Consider the following 16,475-nt stretch of genomic DNA (forward strand, 5'->3'; position numbering starts at 1 on the left):
GAGCGGCACAGCCCCACAGCCCTTCTGACGCCGGCCGCTCACACCGCTCGTTTTTTTATAATACGGCGCATGCTCGCAAGTAACTGCCGACGTAACTCATACGCGGCCAAGCCCCTGGACCTCTTGGGGGCGTGGTTTTAAAGCAATATACCACACACTATAAAAGGGCGTCCCTGACAGTTGTAAGGCGCCCTAGTGTGGTTCTTGTTGGTTCCCCTAGTGCTCTCTAGCTAAACTATTGATTCTTTCCTGGTTTTTGACTTTTGGCTTTCCTTATTGACTACTCTACTCTCTGGTTCCCCGTACTTTGGCTTGGTTATCGTTTATCCGTCTTCCGTACTCCTTTAATCTCTGGCTATTCCTTTTGACTACTCTCAACGTTAGTCCGGCCATTCTAAGGTCCGGTATACGTTCTATTTAAGGTTACACTCTGTGAGAAGGGGTCACTATCGTGACAGGGGTCAAGGTTGGGTCTTTTCTGAATCTGCGTTATAGTTGCATGCTTGAAGGGTGAAGGAAATGTGCCGGAGGAAAGGGAGAGATTGAAAATTTTAGTGAGAGGAAGAGCAAGAGAGGGAGACAGAGTGCGGATGAGATATGAGGGAATAGGATCGAAGGAACAGGTGGTGGGGTGGGTGGTCCGGAGCAGAGCAGAAACCTCTTCCTTTGTAGTAGGTGCAAATGAGCATAGAACAGTGGAATGAGTGGGGTTGGGTGATGTATTAGAAGGGGAGGGAGAGAGGTTAGAGATCTCTTCCCTGGTTGTAGAAACTATGAACACAACTCCCCTCAATATTGTACAACACCACATGGAGTGAATTTGTCAATTAGCCCTAAGTGTCATGGGAGTCTTACCCCAACACGCAGGAAAGTTGAAACCCAGAAAATGTGGATCCGAAAGGCATATTAACGAGCCTTTGAATGGCCGGACTTAACTTAAAACAGCAAGAAACAAGGTCAGGGTAAGCCAAGGTCAGGAATACAGAAATACACGGTGTATATAGAAAGCCAGGTCAGGATACCGAAAATCATGAGTCAAATATAAAGTCGAGTCAGGATACCAGAAATCACAAGTCAAATACGAAGCCGGGTCAGGATACCAGAAATCACAAGACAAAATACAATATCAAGTTAGGTGATCAGAAATCACCGTAAAGTCAAATAAGATCAGAGGTCAATAACAGGAATACAACAAGTGAGACTTACATATAGCACTAATGTGTATCAGGACAGAAACCATGATAGGGCAATGAGTAAGGGCTAGACCAGGCCTTAAATAGGTTCATAAGAATTCCTATTGGTCCACGTCATCTCTTATTGAAGGAGCTGCAGTTCAGTTCATGAACCCTTCATGTAAATTTACTCTAATTTTTTTTTTTGTCAATCTTTATTTTATTGAGGCATATATGAAGGGTACAGAAGAGAAAAAGGGAAATGCAAGGGTATTCCGCACAAGATAAGGGTTATTACAGCTGTAACAATGGTATTTACATTTCCGAAATATAACGTGCCTCATTTTTATTTTTATAGGTCTTTTAACATAAGCGTATATCAAGCAGATTGTGTTAAAATGGTACGTGAATACAAGCTTGGTTAATAAAATAAATAAAACATTGAGCTTATTTTTGTCGTTTAACCAGGAGCTAAGGACAACATTGAGCACAGATTTCTATAGGTTTCATGAAGTTTGTCCACCAGGGGACAGCAGTGCGTTGGCCATACATGTAGACTCAGACATTTTAGTCGCTTTAAGCAGAAAGAAAGAGAATATAAATCACAAAACTATATCACAATGCAAATTTGTCCCACTTGCTCCCATCTTTAAGCGCCATAAGCAATAGTGATTAACTGTGACTTTGCAACATTCGATAAAATAGCATGTAGTATACTAAGAGCTAGGTAGCCTATTAGTCGCGCATATTGTCATTTCAGTATGCCATCTCGATACAAATGTCCCCTTTTACCCAATACCAGTGGTCGGCAGGCTGTTAGCATAGGTTTGAGAGCAATCCGAGGCTTTCGACGTGGGGGTCATCTCTTGTGCAGTGGCTGTACAATTCCGGCTGCGAGCAGTCTCTTGAGCTGGTCCCCCAGCTTGTCTGCTTGCGTCGGGGCATTGATGGGTGTGGGCAGTCGGTCGTCCGGGGACTTTCTCTGCTGGTTGTGGACTCTCAAGAGGATGATTGCTGGCGCCTGAGGGGCGAGCCTTCGCTACTCGCTGCTTTGATTTCTGTCTTCGTCCCCTTCTGGAGGGCGCCCTGGGGGCTTGTTGTGGGTACTCACTCAGGTGCCGCCGGGTAGCTGGTCGGATCCATGCTGCCGCCGCTCGCACTGCTTGTTTGAAGGCCCGGACCCTGTAACGGAGTTTTGACCATAGGTTGGAGCAGAGTCGGTCAAAGAACTCCCGGGTGTGTCTGGGTGGAGTGGCAAGGGTGTTGCTTGTTCCATGCTTCGCCTTCTTTAATTCCTTCGCTGTGTGCCTTTCTTTGCTGCATTGTGGCTGCATCAGGCCACATGTAGTGGTGTGCTTGTCCGCCATCTTGGGCACTGCTGCTACCATTCTGCTTGGAGGTTCATCTGCTATGATGCCTCCGTGTGTTGTGTCCCATGCTGGTGGGGACCGGGATATCCCCCGCCGGTCCAGGGGGGGAGGGGAGCGATGTGTGAGTATCCCCTCTTCAGCCTGAGAACCGGGAGAGCGGCCGTCTCTCCGCGGCTCCCACCCGTGCAGGCCGCGGATTGTGAAGCGGGCAATTTAGTGGCGGGAAGCCCCGAGTCGGGCATCTCCGGACTCCGCATCACCTACTGGGTGTGAGGGTTATTGTCCGCTGCGGGCACGAAGCGGTGGTCGGGCGTAATGCCCAGAATCAGGGCTTCAGGTGTGGGAGCTCCCACCATGTGCGTCTTGCTCGTTCGGCTGGTAAGCTCCGCCCCCTACTCTAATTTTCTTGTGGTTTTTATTTGAAATGTTGATTTGTCGTCTTAAACAAATGGGGGGTAAACAATTTATATGTTGTTACACAGGCTCTTAAAGGCACCCAGGGTTTTCCCTGGGTGTTAAATGCCAGGAATATGTTACAAGTTATATGGTTAGTTATATAGTTGTGTTGTAAATAAAGTATTTTATGTTTAGGATGTTTTCCTTAATTCCTTTCAATAAATAAAGGCTATGGCCTTACTCCAAAACGTCTGTTTCTGTGTGAATATTGTATTAGTAATGTTTTATGTTTCCTTTCTATAGCACGCACCACTAAAAGTTTGAGTAACCTAACTAGGTGCCACACTTAGATGGTGCCAGTCTATAGGCCAACATCTTTGAAATTGGTAAGATGGAGAGAGGAAAGGACAGGGAGATGGGATGGAAAGTGATTAGGAGGAAAGTACTGTAGGTGGTACTTGAAGGTGAGGCAGAAATTGAATAGGAATGTGGAATTAGGTTACAAGGTGAGTGAAAAAACAATATTCCTCAGATCCCTGTATATAGGTACAAAAAAATAACCAATAATTTGCTCTCCGCATTTTTTTGGTAGGCAGACTAACTTTTATCACATTTACGGTACTTCAAAGAGATATTTCTGTTGGTTTTATTACTTTGTAGCTCTTCTTAAACTCATACACCAAAACCCCTCTGCTCCTTTAGAAAACAAATACCAGGCTAGAAAAAGGGATTTGTGGCTCAAACAGGGATCATCACTCCTAAAGAGGAATACTTGGGAGGTATGTAAAGTTTGTATAAATGTACATTGAACATGATTTTTTTCTTTTTTCAACTTTGCAGACGATGGGTGAGGCTGCTGTTTGGAAGAGAATTCCCCCTTCAAGATCTACTTGTTGTCTGGGATGCTCTGTTTGCCGACAGTGTTGCACTTGATCTAGTGGACTACATTTTTGTAGCCATGCTGTTGTACATAAGAGATGCATGTAAGTACAGAGAGGTTTTATCAATATGTATTGCAATACAGAGGCACAGGCTTAAATAAGGTTGAATTTTAAAGATTATTCACCCCAATTCTGCTAATATTCTATAAAATGATTATAACTTGTTCTCATTGCCACAGTTCTCTGTTTATTGAAAAGACCCTATATATCCAACACATTACAAGCTGATTTCATTAAGAGTAATGTTACCAATTACTTTTAAAAATAAACGTGCTTCTTTGTAATAATTAAACTTAATGTTGGAAATTTATTTATATTTAACTTTTTGGTTTTAGTTGTAAATGTGCAATGATACTAATTATTGTTGTATTTTTCTGTGCTCCTGTTGCCTTTCAGTCCGTGATAAAGAGCGATTAAATCATGTAAAACAGCTATTTGAATTGAGCGCCATCTACTGATCAACTGAGAAAATCACCTAACATTAAACCATATTATTTAAAGCTTTAAAATCTTAGTTTCCTTGTAATTTAGGGAATATTAAGCCCTTAGGTGTAAATAATATTACTGTAACTGCTCAGCCAAGATCCATACATTCTGAAGTCGTGATTGCTTACTCTTGGCACTGCAGATGTGGTGAACAGTGGATCCTACGAGGCTTAGCCAGCCAGCCATTCAGATTGCAAAGCCTCATGGGAAACATACCAAGTAACAGCTGTAGTGCCAAGGTTTAGCCATCATTACTCTGGAGGCTTATATTTTTCGAACCCACAAATTATAGCATAAGGCTTGTATATACTTTGACTGCTCTCTGCAGTCCTATAAAACATCACACGTGTGCTCTCGATGATTCAGAGGACTGCTATGATAAATCGCTATACACGTCCTTAGAAATAGCAATCCTCAGCTCCAGCATTGATAAAAAAGAAGCTGCAGGTTCCATTTTGATAAATCAGGTTTGGACACTGCCAGTTTAGCAAGTACATAGTGCAGCATACCTTCCAATCGCCCCAATGTAGGAGGGTCAGTCCCTACTTTGGACCCGCATCCCTCTGTTCCTTGTCTATCCTAATGTCCCTCTTTTCTAGGAGCTCTATATTGTGTGAGTGTATAAAAGAGCTCTGCAGCAATAATACTCACAGTAATGTGTCTTTAAACTACAATAAAGGTGTTTAAAAATCACTCTGTCTAAATAAGAGACATTGTTCTTATTCTAAATAACTACCGTATATACTCGAGTATAAGCCGAGTTTTTCAGCACATTTTTTGTGCTGAAAAACCAGAACTCGGCTTATACTCGAGTCAATAGTCTGTATTATGGCAATTTGCATTGCCATAATACAGACTGAGGGAGAGGGGGCTGGCAGAGATCTTACTTACCCGTCCTGCAGCTCCTGTCAGCTCTCTCCTCCTCCGCGCCGTCCGTTCAGCACCTCGGTCAGCTCCCAGTGTAAGTCTCGCGAAAGCCGCGACAGAAGAACTACCAATCCTGGACCACCAGGGAAGGAGCCCCCCTCCCTGCCATGTATCAAGCAGGGAGGGGGGACGAAAATAAAAAATAATAAGAAGAAATAATAATGAAAAAAATATAAATAATAATATAAAATAATAAAAAATAATAATAAATAAAATAATAAAATTGCCCACCCCCCCACCACTGCAACACACACACACACACACACACACACTGCACACATACACACACACACTGCACACATACACATACACACACACTGCATTCATACACACACTGCATTCATACACACACACACTGCACTCATACACACACACACCACACATACACACACACTGCACACATACACTGCACTCATACACACACTGCACTCATACACACACTGCACTCATACACACACACTGCACTCATACACACACACTGCACTCATACACACACACTGCACTCATACACACACACTGCACTCATACACATACACACATTGCACACATACACACTGCACACATACACACGCTGCACACATACACACGCTGCACTCATACACACGCTGCACTCATACACACGCTGCACTCATACACACACTGCACTCATACACACGCTGCACTCATACACACGCTGCACTCATACACACACTGCATTCATACACACACACTGCATTCATTATACACACACTGTAAATAAATATTCAATTAATATATTTTTTTTAGACTCTAATTTTATTTAGAAATTTACCAGTAGCTGCTGCATTTCCCACCCTAGTCTTATACTCGAGTCAATAAGTTTTCCCAGTTTTTTGGGGTAAAATTAGGGGCCTCGGCTTATATTCGGGTCGGCTTATACTCGAGTATATACGGTATTTATGCAACTAAAATATAATTGCTAAGTCATCTAAAATTTCTTAAAACAGCCTTGTTGGATAATGTGGAGCAGAAATTTAGAAAATATATTGAAGTCTATTCATTTGCACATTACATTCTTCACATCTCAGAATTTCCAGTCCTGGCGCTACTAGCAAGGCCTATCAGCTACTGACCACCACAAATAAACATATGCACAGCATGGTGTACACATGGAGGGGTCTATCTGTGGGGAGTGCATGACAATAAATGCAAAGGTATATGTGTAGAGTATATGGGAATGAATACAGGTGTCTGTAGAGTGTATGGGAATGAATACAGGTGTCTGTTGAGTGTATGGGAATGAATGCAGAGGGCTATCTCCATTGAGTGTATAGGAATGAATGCAGAGTTCTATTTGTTTGGAGTGTATCAGAATAAGTTCAGGGATCTTCTTGTGTTAAGTGTATGAAATTGAAGGAGGTGGTCTATCTATGTATAATGTATGGGAACAAATGCAGCAGTCTGTTTGTATGGCATATATATAGGAATAAATGCAAGGATTTATTTGTGTGGAATTTATGGGAATGATTGCAGGAGTCTATCTGTTCAAAGATTTGGGGATGAATAAGGGTGTCTAAGCATGTGGAATGTATGGGAATGAATGCAGGCGCCTATCCATGTGGAGTGTATGGGAATGCATGGGTTTAACCATGTGGAATGTATGGGAATGGGTCTGCGTTTGGTATATGTGTAACATGTGGTAATGAATGCAATCATTTACCTGTGTGGTGTGTATGGGAATGGGTTTGTCTGTGTTTGATATACTGTAGTAGTATAAATGGGGAATCATTGAGTCACTCTCTGTCGAATGTGTGGTAGTCAATGCAGACATTTACCTGTGCGGTGTGTATTGGAATGGATGCAGGGTTCTATCTATGACAGGTTTATGAGAATGAATGCATTGGTCTATTTGTGTGGAGTATATGGGAATGAATGTAGGGGTGTTCATTGTCGGTGCTTGCTCGTGTTTATTTACTTGCCGTTTGTAAATTGTTACATTTTAATATTGGAAGAAGTGGGTTGTGGTGGATATGAGTAATGGGTAATGGGAGTTAATTTTTTTTTAGTAACTACTAAATAACCTGAATATGTCTAAAAGGAAAGGCATCATTTATAAATCATGCTTTTCAAACAAAACAAAAAAGAAACATAGAATATCTCTTACTTCAGTTTATAATTGAATATGTTTTATTTCTGCAATATAACAGAACTAAAAATATTGGTTGGAAAATAGGTAAGGATAAACTCTTGCTTTTAAAAAAAAAAAAAAAAGAAAGGAAAAATAATTGAAAAGATTCCAATTAATTGCTGGCAAGCCCAAAGAAAGTGTAAGCTCCTCACTAACACATTATGTGGCAGTTTTATGGCTTGATTCATAAATCAAGACCTCCTTCATAGCTTATCAAATTCAGACTTGAAAGCCTGGCAATAAAATGATAAGCACGACAATATATGTTACATACTGAGTTTGTTGGGTACACATTAATGGTTCCTATCTAAAGGATAAACAAAGAATGATGCTTTATATTTAATTAACCCACAATGGTTTACATATTTCGGCTTTTTATTTAATTCATTTACATCTATATTTGTTCAGGAAATGCAGCTTAAATTGAGTGAAATTAAATGTTACATCAGCACTGATTGTAGGTGTAAGTGACTGCTCAGAATTCTGCAGTACAGTTTGCCATGTGTGTACTAGTTAGTCATACACCTAGCTCAGTGGACGAGATAGGTCAAAGTGTTGGCAAACCTTTTTCCAACTTAAGTATTGGCAGATTTTTGGTGCAGTGTATTAAATCTGTCAGATCTTTTCTTTTTTTTTTTTGAAAATCAAGTTTTTATTAATAGAAAAGTAGGGACAATGGTGAGCTCGCAGGCCCCCAAGAAACAGTCAGTGAAATAATGCAGTAGATTAATATCTTTACAGATAACATGGTTGCGTACAGGTGTAAACGAGATTTTGTTCTATTGCTTCGTTACTTAACCAATAACATTGTGTAAAGTGTTCCTGTTCTATAGGGTGAGGTTCAAAGGATCTGAGCGTCAATATGTTTTGGGACTGAGAGCGTCCGAGTATTTTAGGATTAAGTGAGCATAATAGCGGTCATAGGTATACAACAAGTGTGGTTCCGTGGTCGCAGTACATTCCCAAACCGTCGTCTATGAGGGTATGTCGTACAGATCAATTTGAAGGAGAAGGGTGATCTAACTAGAGATCGTGTGGAGGAGTGAGTAGTGTTGGGGTGTTGTTAGGTGTATTGTGTAGGGACAGGGAAACTAGTGGGGGGGGCGATCCGTGCGGATCGAAGCCGTTGTGTAGTCAGTGTCCCCCTATCTCGTTTCATACCATTATGTAGTGGCTTCGCTCTTAGGACAGTTGTGTCTCCCACCATGGAGTGGGCATAGGTGGTTAATCGTAGGGAGCCTATTACAGTATCTAGTTTGGTAGTAGTTATATGGCCGGGAAGGGTGGTCGTCATCCAGGCAGATGTTCTAACTAGATTCCCGTGGTTGTGTTGCGGCATGACGGGGGTAAAGAGTGAGGAAGTTTGCCTGTTACATGCCTGGTTCAGTGTAATCGTGGACCTAACTTGTTCATGGTTTTCTGGGAGGAGGTGATGTAGGAGTCTGGCGTGTGTATGTTGTGGTGTCTCGGGGTTGCTGCACACATCCTAAGACCCTACCGCAAAGCTGTCCCATAAGTGGTGTAGAGTCCCCGGTGGTGTCTGTGCGGGGTGCCCTTCGTTGTGGTCTCTGTGGGGGCGTGGTTGTCATCTCTAAAAGTCTTCCCGTGGCTGTGGTAGAGTGAAGTCTAGGGTTGTCACTGTAGGGAGTGGAGGTTTATGTGCTCGTCCAGTCGGTAGGGATGTGTTCGTCTCTCGACCGTTTTGTGGTATGTATGCGGTATGTTAGCGTCTCAGTCTGATTGAGTGGGTGTGAAATAGTGGTCTCGGGGCGTAATGCGTGTATCGTGGGTGCTGGGGACGTGTTACTGTCCCACGACCCGTCTACCTCCCGGACCCCCCCTATGGCCGTGCACGGTAGGTATACCACGGTGACCAGGCTTCAGCAAATTGTGTCTCCCTGCCCGTCAGTTCCGCTTTTAGAGCTTCGGCTGACCTGATGTCCTCGACTCTGTGGATCCATTCCTCCCGTGTGGGTATGCCTGTTTTCTTCCAATATACTGGTATGAGCGATTTGGCTGCGTTGAGTAGGTGACGCATGATAGACTTCTTGTAGGTGGGCACCGGTTGTGGGGAGATGTGTAATAAAGCTAATTCTTCCGACCAATCAAGGTCATCCCCCAGGATCAGTTGAATGTCGGATTTGGTTCGATCCCAGTAGGGAACAATCTGTCTACAATCCCACCATATGTGTTGCATGGTTCCCCTATCCTCTTGGCATCTCCAGCATGTTGGTGGTGTAGTGTGGAAAATCCTATGTAGTAACACTGGAGTGCGGTACCACATGGAAAGTAACTTATAATTCACCTCCTGGTAGTGGGAGCTAGAGGAGCTTTTATGCTGCCATATCAAGGCCTTGTCCCATTGTGTCGGCGTAAAGGTCTTGTCCATGGCTCGTTCCCAGTGTCGTTTAAAGGTGTTATTTTCCAGGTCGGGGCTGGTTAGTAGATGTTGGTAGAGTTTCGAAATAGCATTCTCTAATGGGGTGCCATGAGTGCATAACTTCTCGTACCATGTTAGGTCTCTGTGGAGCTTATCTTTGTGTGGGAGTGAGTCATAGTAGTGCTTTAGTTGCATGTACCGAAAGACCGTCATATGTGAGCGCGGTCGTGTGTCTAGTAATGAATCTAAGGATTTCAGGTTGCCGCCCCTAGTAACTTTATAGATTGGGATGTAGTCCGCCTCGCCCAGGAAGGACCAGGCGTTCGTTGGCAATCCTCCACCTATGTCGGGGTTATGAGCGATTGGTAACAAGGGGCTGGGGGTAGGGGAGATTTGTGTTGTTTCCCTGAGGGTCTCCCATGTGAGGAGGGTTTGTGTGATTGGGTCGCCATCTACACTTCTGTTGGCTCTCGTCGCTCGTCTCCTCCAGATCGCCGCTTTCAGGTTTGTGTCCCCACCTTCTCGGTCCAGGAGTACCCATTGTTTGGTCGTCTCTGTTTCATGCCACTCCAGAATCCTCTGTAGCGTTGCTGCCTGGTGATATTTTTTGAAGTCGGGAAGTGCTAAGCCCCCCCTGTGTCTAGGCATGCATAGTATGTCGTGGCGTATCCTGGACCTCTCCCCTCTCCATACGTATTTGATAACCGCTGATTTTAGGGACGAAAAGAATTTGGCCGGTAGGGCTATCGGTATAGTCTGGAACAAGTATAGGGCCCTCGGAAGAATATTCATTTTGAGGACTGCTATTCTGCTGTGCCACGAGATGTGTGGGTGGGACCATCTTTTTTTTTTTTAAATTCTTTATTTTTGCACACGATAGGTAAGGCAAGCATAATACAACCTTTTGGCTTACGCAGAAGCCTCAATATAAAACATCAAACTTATAAACAGAAGAATTGGCATCAGCCCATAAGATAAATCGTTTTATACATTCTGAACAACTTGCCTCCCATCGAGGATTTTATGTTTTTGTACAGCTATATTATCGAATTACCGTATGCTCATAGAAAATAGGCATAGCAAAAGTAACATGACCGCGTGGCTTGCGCAGAAGCCACCGTGCAAAAGATCAGAGTTGAGTATATAACATTCGATATCAGCCCATATTCCCAGCCTCAGCATGTAGGTCGTTCAACTTGCCTCCCCTCTAGGATTCGTAAGGAATAATCAGGCTGCTTATCTTATAGAGGAGCCCTGTCTCTATCTACGTGAGGCCGTACTGTAGGCATCTTCAATGCCCAATCACTATACTCATGCCTGGGTGATGAAATTCGATATTGACAACATAGCCTATAACATAAGAGACGAAAGAATATAGAACAAGAATAGCACCCTTGTCAATCAAGGGTATAACAAGAATAATGAAAGAAAAAAACTTAAAGAAGAGAGAAAAGGTTAAAGAAGAGAAGGTGAAGTAGAAGGAAGAGAAGGATACGAGGACAGGAGTAGGGAGGGTAGGGGGGGGGGGTGCGTGAGGTTAAAGCGACTCAGTCCTGCAATGGCCCCATGGGGCCAAATCCCGAATCAAACTGGAGACCTCCCACGTCACTCGTTACTGGAGCCCATAACACTATTGTCCCAGGGTGCCCATGTCCTCTGGAAGGCCATGGTTGTACCTCTCAATCTAGCGGTCAGATCGTCCATGATTCTGCTTTCCTTTATCCTAGAGATCACCCCCCCAAACTCCGGGCCTTCAGGTGAGAGCCATGCCGTTGCTACCGTTCTGCGTGCACTTAAAGTTATCGCCCGTACTAGTTTCTGCTCTCCTCTCGTCCATCCCGCAATAGTTCTATTTAACAAGTAGATCCACGGGTCTAAGGCCAGGGGTCTGCCAAAGGTCTGACGCAACAGGTCCTCGACCGCCTTCCAGAAACCACGGAGTTTCGGGCATTCCCACCACATGTGGAGATACGTGCCTCGGAGTCCGCACCCCCTCCAGCACTCGTCCGTATCTATCTTGCGCATTTTGTGCAAGGTGATTGGAGTAGTATACCACCTAAGCATGGTTTTCCATGCCTGCTCCTGTTGCGTGACGCACACAGAAGCGCTCTTGGTAGCTTCCCAGATCTCCTGCCATTCTATTCCCTCCAGCACCTCCCCCAGGTCCGACTCCCATCTATCAGTATACTTCAGGCTACCCCATTCTTTTGTTTCCGTGCTAAGATGAGCGTACAAGAGTGTGATCATTCCCTTAGGGTTATAACCCTCTCTACACAGTCTCTCATAAAAAGTGAGCTGTCTCTGGGCTGCTGCTTTTATATGGGATTTTCTAGCGAAGTCTCTAATCTGGAGATACCTAAAAAAGTCTGCTGGAGTCAGGTGGGCATCCTGTTGGAGGTCTGTAAAGGGTATGACATCCCCTTCCCTATATAGTTGGTAAAGGCGTTGTAACCCAGTCTGTTCTATGTTTCGAAAGTTCCTGGGGGCCATTCCCGGTGGAAATTCCCTATTTCGGAGTATCGGAGTCATAGGGGAAGGGTAGGAGGCGAGTTTAAATTTAACGCTATTTGCATCCCATACTCGGAGAGAGTGGGACCATCTTTTTAAGTCGGTTTCGATGCTCGACAGTAGCTTCGCGAAGTTGCGCGGGTATATGTCCCGGTGGTTCGTGGTGATCCAGATGCCCAGATATTTCATCGCGTCCGTGCACCACCGGAATGGGAATAGGGAGCCGAGGGCTGAGTATTCCGCCGTGGGCATGGTGATGTTTAGTGCTTCGCATTTCGCCAGGTTGAGCTTGAACCCCGAGATTCGGCCGAATCTGTCCATCTCCGAGAGCACACATGGCAATGTGATCCGAGGTTGTGAGATAAAGAACAAAAGGTCGTCCGCGTATGCGGCCACCTTATGTGCTGTGCCTTGCCAGGTGTAGCCGTGGATGTCTGGACAGTCCCGGATCGCCTGTAGGAGTGGTTCCAGTGCGAGTGCAAACAGGAGTGGTGATAGGGGGCAGCCCTGTCTGGTTCCGTTCGCGATACCAAAGCTAACCGTCAGTGCTCCGTTGACCCGAACTGCCGCTCTCGGCTTACTGTATAAGGCAGTAATCCACGTCATGGTCCTCTGACCAATGCCCAGGGATCGAAGTGTTTGAAACATGTAGTCCCAGTTGACCCGGTCAAATGCCTTCTCGGCGTCCGTGGACAGTAGAAGGAGCTGTTTCTGAAATTTCTGTGCATGGTGTTGAATGGAGAATAGACGTAATGTGCTGTCTCGCGCTTCCCGACCCGGGATGAACCCTGTTTGGTCTGCGTGAACCAGGCTCGGTAGTGTCCTTTGGAGTCTAGTTGCCAATACTTTCGTTAGGAGCTTCGTATCTACATTCAGTAGAGAAATTGGGCGATAACTACCGCATTGTTCCGGGTCTTTGCCGGGTTTGAGCAGGACTGTGATTGTTGCTGTCAGGGATTCCGTGCCGAAGCTGCCTCCTTCCGCGACTTTGTTGACTGCTTTCATCAGCCATGGCAAGAGTGTCACGGCGAAGTGTTTATAATACCCCGTAGAAAACCCATCTGGTCCTGGTGCTCGTCCGGTTTTCGTGCCTTTCAGCGCTGCTGCCAGGTCTTCTATAGTGATCGGCTCATCTAGTGTAGCTGCTGCCTCAGGGTTCAGCCGTTTTCGCACATTACTCTCCAGGTACGCTCTAATGAGCGTCGATGATTCTCTTCTGCGTGCCGGACTCTCCGAGGTGCGAAGGTTATAGAGAGCATTGTAGTATTCCCGGAATTCATTTGCTATATCTTCTGGGTACGGGGATGTATTGCCCTTTGCTAGACGTAACTTTCTCACCTGAGTGCGGGGTGTGTCTCCTTTCAAAAGACGGGCGAGAAACTTCCCACCTTTATTTGCATGGGTATAGAAAAATGTTTTGGATCTCTGGAGCGAGCGATGGTATCTTTGTGTGAGTAGGGTCTGCAAAGTTCGCCTGGCTTCTGTCAGTGCATCGTAGGTCGCGGATAGCTGGGAGCGTTTGTGTTGCAGTTCGAGGCGTGTGATGGATTTGTACGCGTCTGCCATCGCGTTGGTCAGGTCTTTCAGTTTGCGCGTTGCGATACTGATTAGTGTACCACGAATCACACTCTTGTGGGCTTCCCACACCGTTACCGGGGACATCTCATCCGTTCCGTTTTCGGCGAAATAAGTTTCCAGTGCCCGTGAGATTTCCCCTCTCACCCCCACGTCTTGGAGTAGGGATTCATTCAGGCGCCATGTGCATGTTGCCGGCTTAAATAGTGGAGATTCCAGCTCCACCCGGACTGAACCATGATCCGACCATGTGGCCGGTTCTATGGTGGCCGTCCGTAGACGGGAGAGTCCTTCTTGTTTGATGAATACGTAGTCTATTCGGGAGTATCGGTTGTGTATCACCGAATAGTGTGTGTAATCTTTGACGGAAGGATGAGTCGTTCTCCAGCAGTCTACTAATGTCAATTTGTCCAAAGATTTGCGAATGGACCTGATGCGGGATTGAGATAGGCAACTGTGGCCAGTAGATGAGTCCATGAGAGGATCTAAGGGGGCGTTAAAATCCCCCCCCACTATTAACGCCCCTTCCGAAAATCCGTGGAGCTTGTCCAGTGTCCCACGTAGGAATTGCATTTGTTTCGAGTTGGGGGCATATATGGTTGCAAGGGTGTATAGCTTGTCGGCTATTATACCTTTCAGGAAGAGGTAGCGTCCTTGTTCGTCAGCCATTCTATCCAGCTCCTGAAAGCCTAGGTTCGCAGCAAGTAGGATCGCGACCCCCGCTCGGCATGCCGTCGGATGGTTGTTGCAATAGCTCACTGGATAGTGGGTGCTCCTAAGTTTGGGAGCCGCATTCTCCTTGAAGTGGGTCTCCTGTAGCATTGCTATCGAAATGTGTTTCTGTCGCAGGGATCGTAGTAGGTGGGAGCGGCGTTCAGGGATATTCAGGCCCCTGCAATTGAGGGTCATGACGGACAGGGGTGCACGGCTGTATGCCATAGTTCCTTTCGTGTTCCTTCGTTTCGGTCCTCAGTTGGAGGGTCCGGGTGAGACGGGCAGTCGGGAAAGCAACGCCAGCTAGTGGTGTCTGATATGTGACTATGAGGTATACTGTCCTATGTGTCTAGGTTAGTTCTGAGTACAGTTAGGGGGACAGGGATCCCGCGTGTCTTGTTTTGTGACCGATTCTCGGGGGAATGTCTCCACCTGTTATCTTTGCCTGGCTAGGATGTGTGCAGCCGCCACCAGTGGTAGTGTGGGCGAGAGTGAATTTGTGTGGGAGTGAATGTAGGGGATGTTCGTAGTGAGGGTCAGTGGGGTGGATGAGGGAGTATAAGGTAAAATCTAGGGTGAAATAAAATAAGGGTGAGCCAGAGGTGCTCTTCCTTAGGGGAGCGTCCCCAGCGGGGGAGGGTACCCCGCAATCTCCTAGAAGAGGAGAGTCACTTGCGCCACAGCAGGAGTGGCCAGGTGTCCCCCCGATGGCCTGATCGGTGGGGGAAAAGCCTGGGGCTCCTCTGAGGATTTTGCGCCAGTGATAGTGTAGAGCGGTGGTTGGATTTCAATCCAGGATTCGTGTGTCCTGAGTGTTATAGATAAGTCAGGTTCCAGTCCGATACGCTCCGTCCAGTGCCCTGCCCTAGTGTGTAGTCGTGGGAAAGTCAAACATATGGGGATCAAACAGTATTATAGCATGTTAAACTCTGTGGGTATATGCAGTTACAATATCAGCAATAACAACAACAACATTATCAACCGGTAGCACCCCTTACCCACCCCCTCCGTAGAAGCCACCCCCGGGTAGTCTATCCAGCTCCCCACCCCCCGGGCTGACCCCCAGAGCCTTTGCCCCGGTATCCCGCCCTGTGGAGTTAACTGTGAGTTGCGAGTATGTTATCCCAGTCCCGAGTTATGTGTGTTTCTTGCTGGGGACCCTACATGGGTGGATTCCATGTGTCCTTCCCGTGGCACCCGCTGAATGTATGTCACTCTCTACAGTTCCTATGGCGGTGATCAAGTTATTTGCACCCACCAGCCCCTAAATCATCGTTAACTGTCCGTTTATCCAACTCTGTACCCAGTCTGGTGCCCCCATTCAGAGAGCATGAGATGCATATCAGCAGTAGTAGTTATGATGAACATATAAACATATAAAGAGATAGGATAGCAAAACATATACACGATAATACGGTATTTGTGGGTACTTAGCAGTTGTGGGTAGTCTCTGGGCCCAGTTGCTGAAAATGTCGTACAGTTCAGTTACAGCAACGGTGTTGAAGGCTGTTCCATGCGTGGCAGTGTCCCGTGTGTAAACAACGAAAAGGAGGGCAATAGTAGCAACTACTGTGCAGGAACTAGGCAATCCATGACCCCTCACCCCCCCCCCCCATCTCATCCCACCCCAACATGGGTATCCCCGTGGGCCCTTGCAAACGTTTCTGGAGGGAGGGTCTGGGTTTCTTGGGCTGCAGAGGGACATAAATAGCGGGGCCGTCGGTGCATCGTGTGGGAGGGAGTCAGTGCCAGACAAGTTCACAGTTCCGGAGAGACAGTTTTTCCAACACTAGGCAGGTGGCACCAGAGGTGTATTTGCGGCAGGGTTCGGGCAGTACAGGTCTATTGACAGCGTTAGTC

General features: G+C 45.9%; 1 protein-coding gene across 2 annotated transcripts in view; it reads left to right on the top strand.

The window, feature by feature from the left end:
- Positions 1 to 16,475, top strand: part of TBC1D5 (TBC1 domain family member 5) — a 571,110-nt gene that overhangs the window by 384,291 nt on the left and 170,344 nt on the right. For both annotated transcript variants that reach the window (XM_063452310.1, XM_063452309.1), the window contains exon 15: positions 3,779 to 3,921. In XM_063452310.1, coding sequence (XP_063308380.1) covers positions 3,779 to 3,921 — 143 coding nt within the window. The remainder of the gene's footprint in view (positions 1 to 3,778; positions 3,922 to 16,475) is intronic.

This window comes from Pelobates fuscus, chromosome 4 (genome assembly GCF_036172605.1).
Source record: "Pelobates fuscus isolate aPelFus1 chromosome 4, aPelFus1.pri, whole genome shotgun sequence".
Classification (NCBI taxonomy): domain Eukaryota; kingdom Metazoa; phylum Chordata; class Amphibia; order Anura; family Pelobatidae; genus Pelobates; species Pelobates fuscus.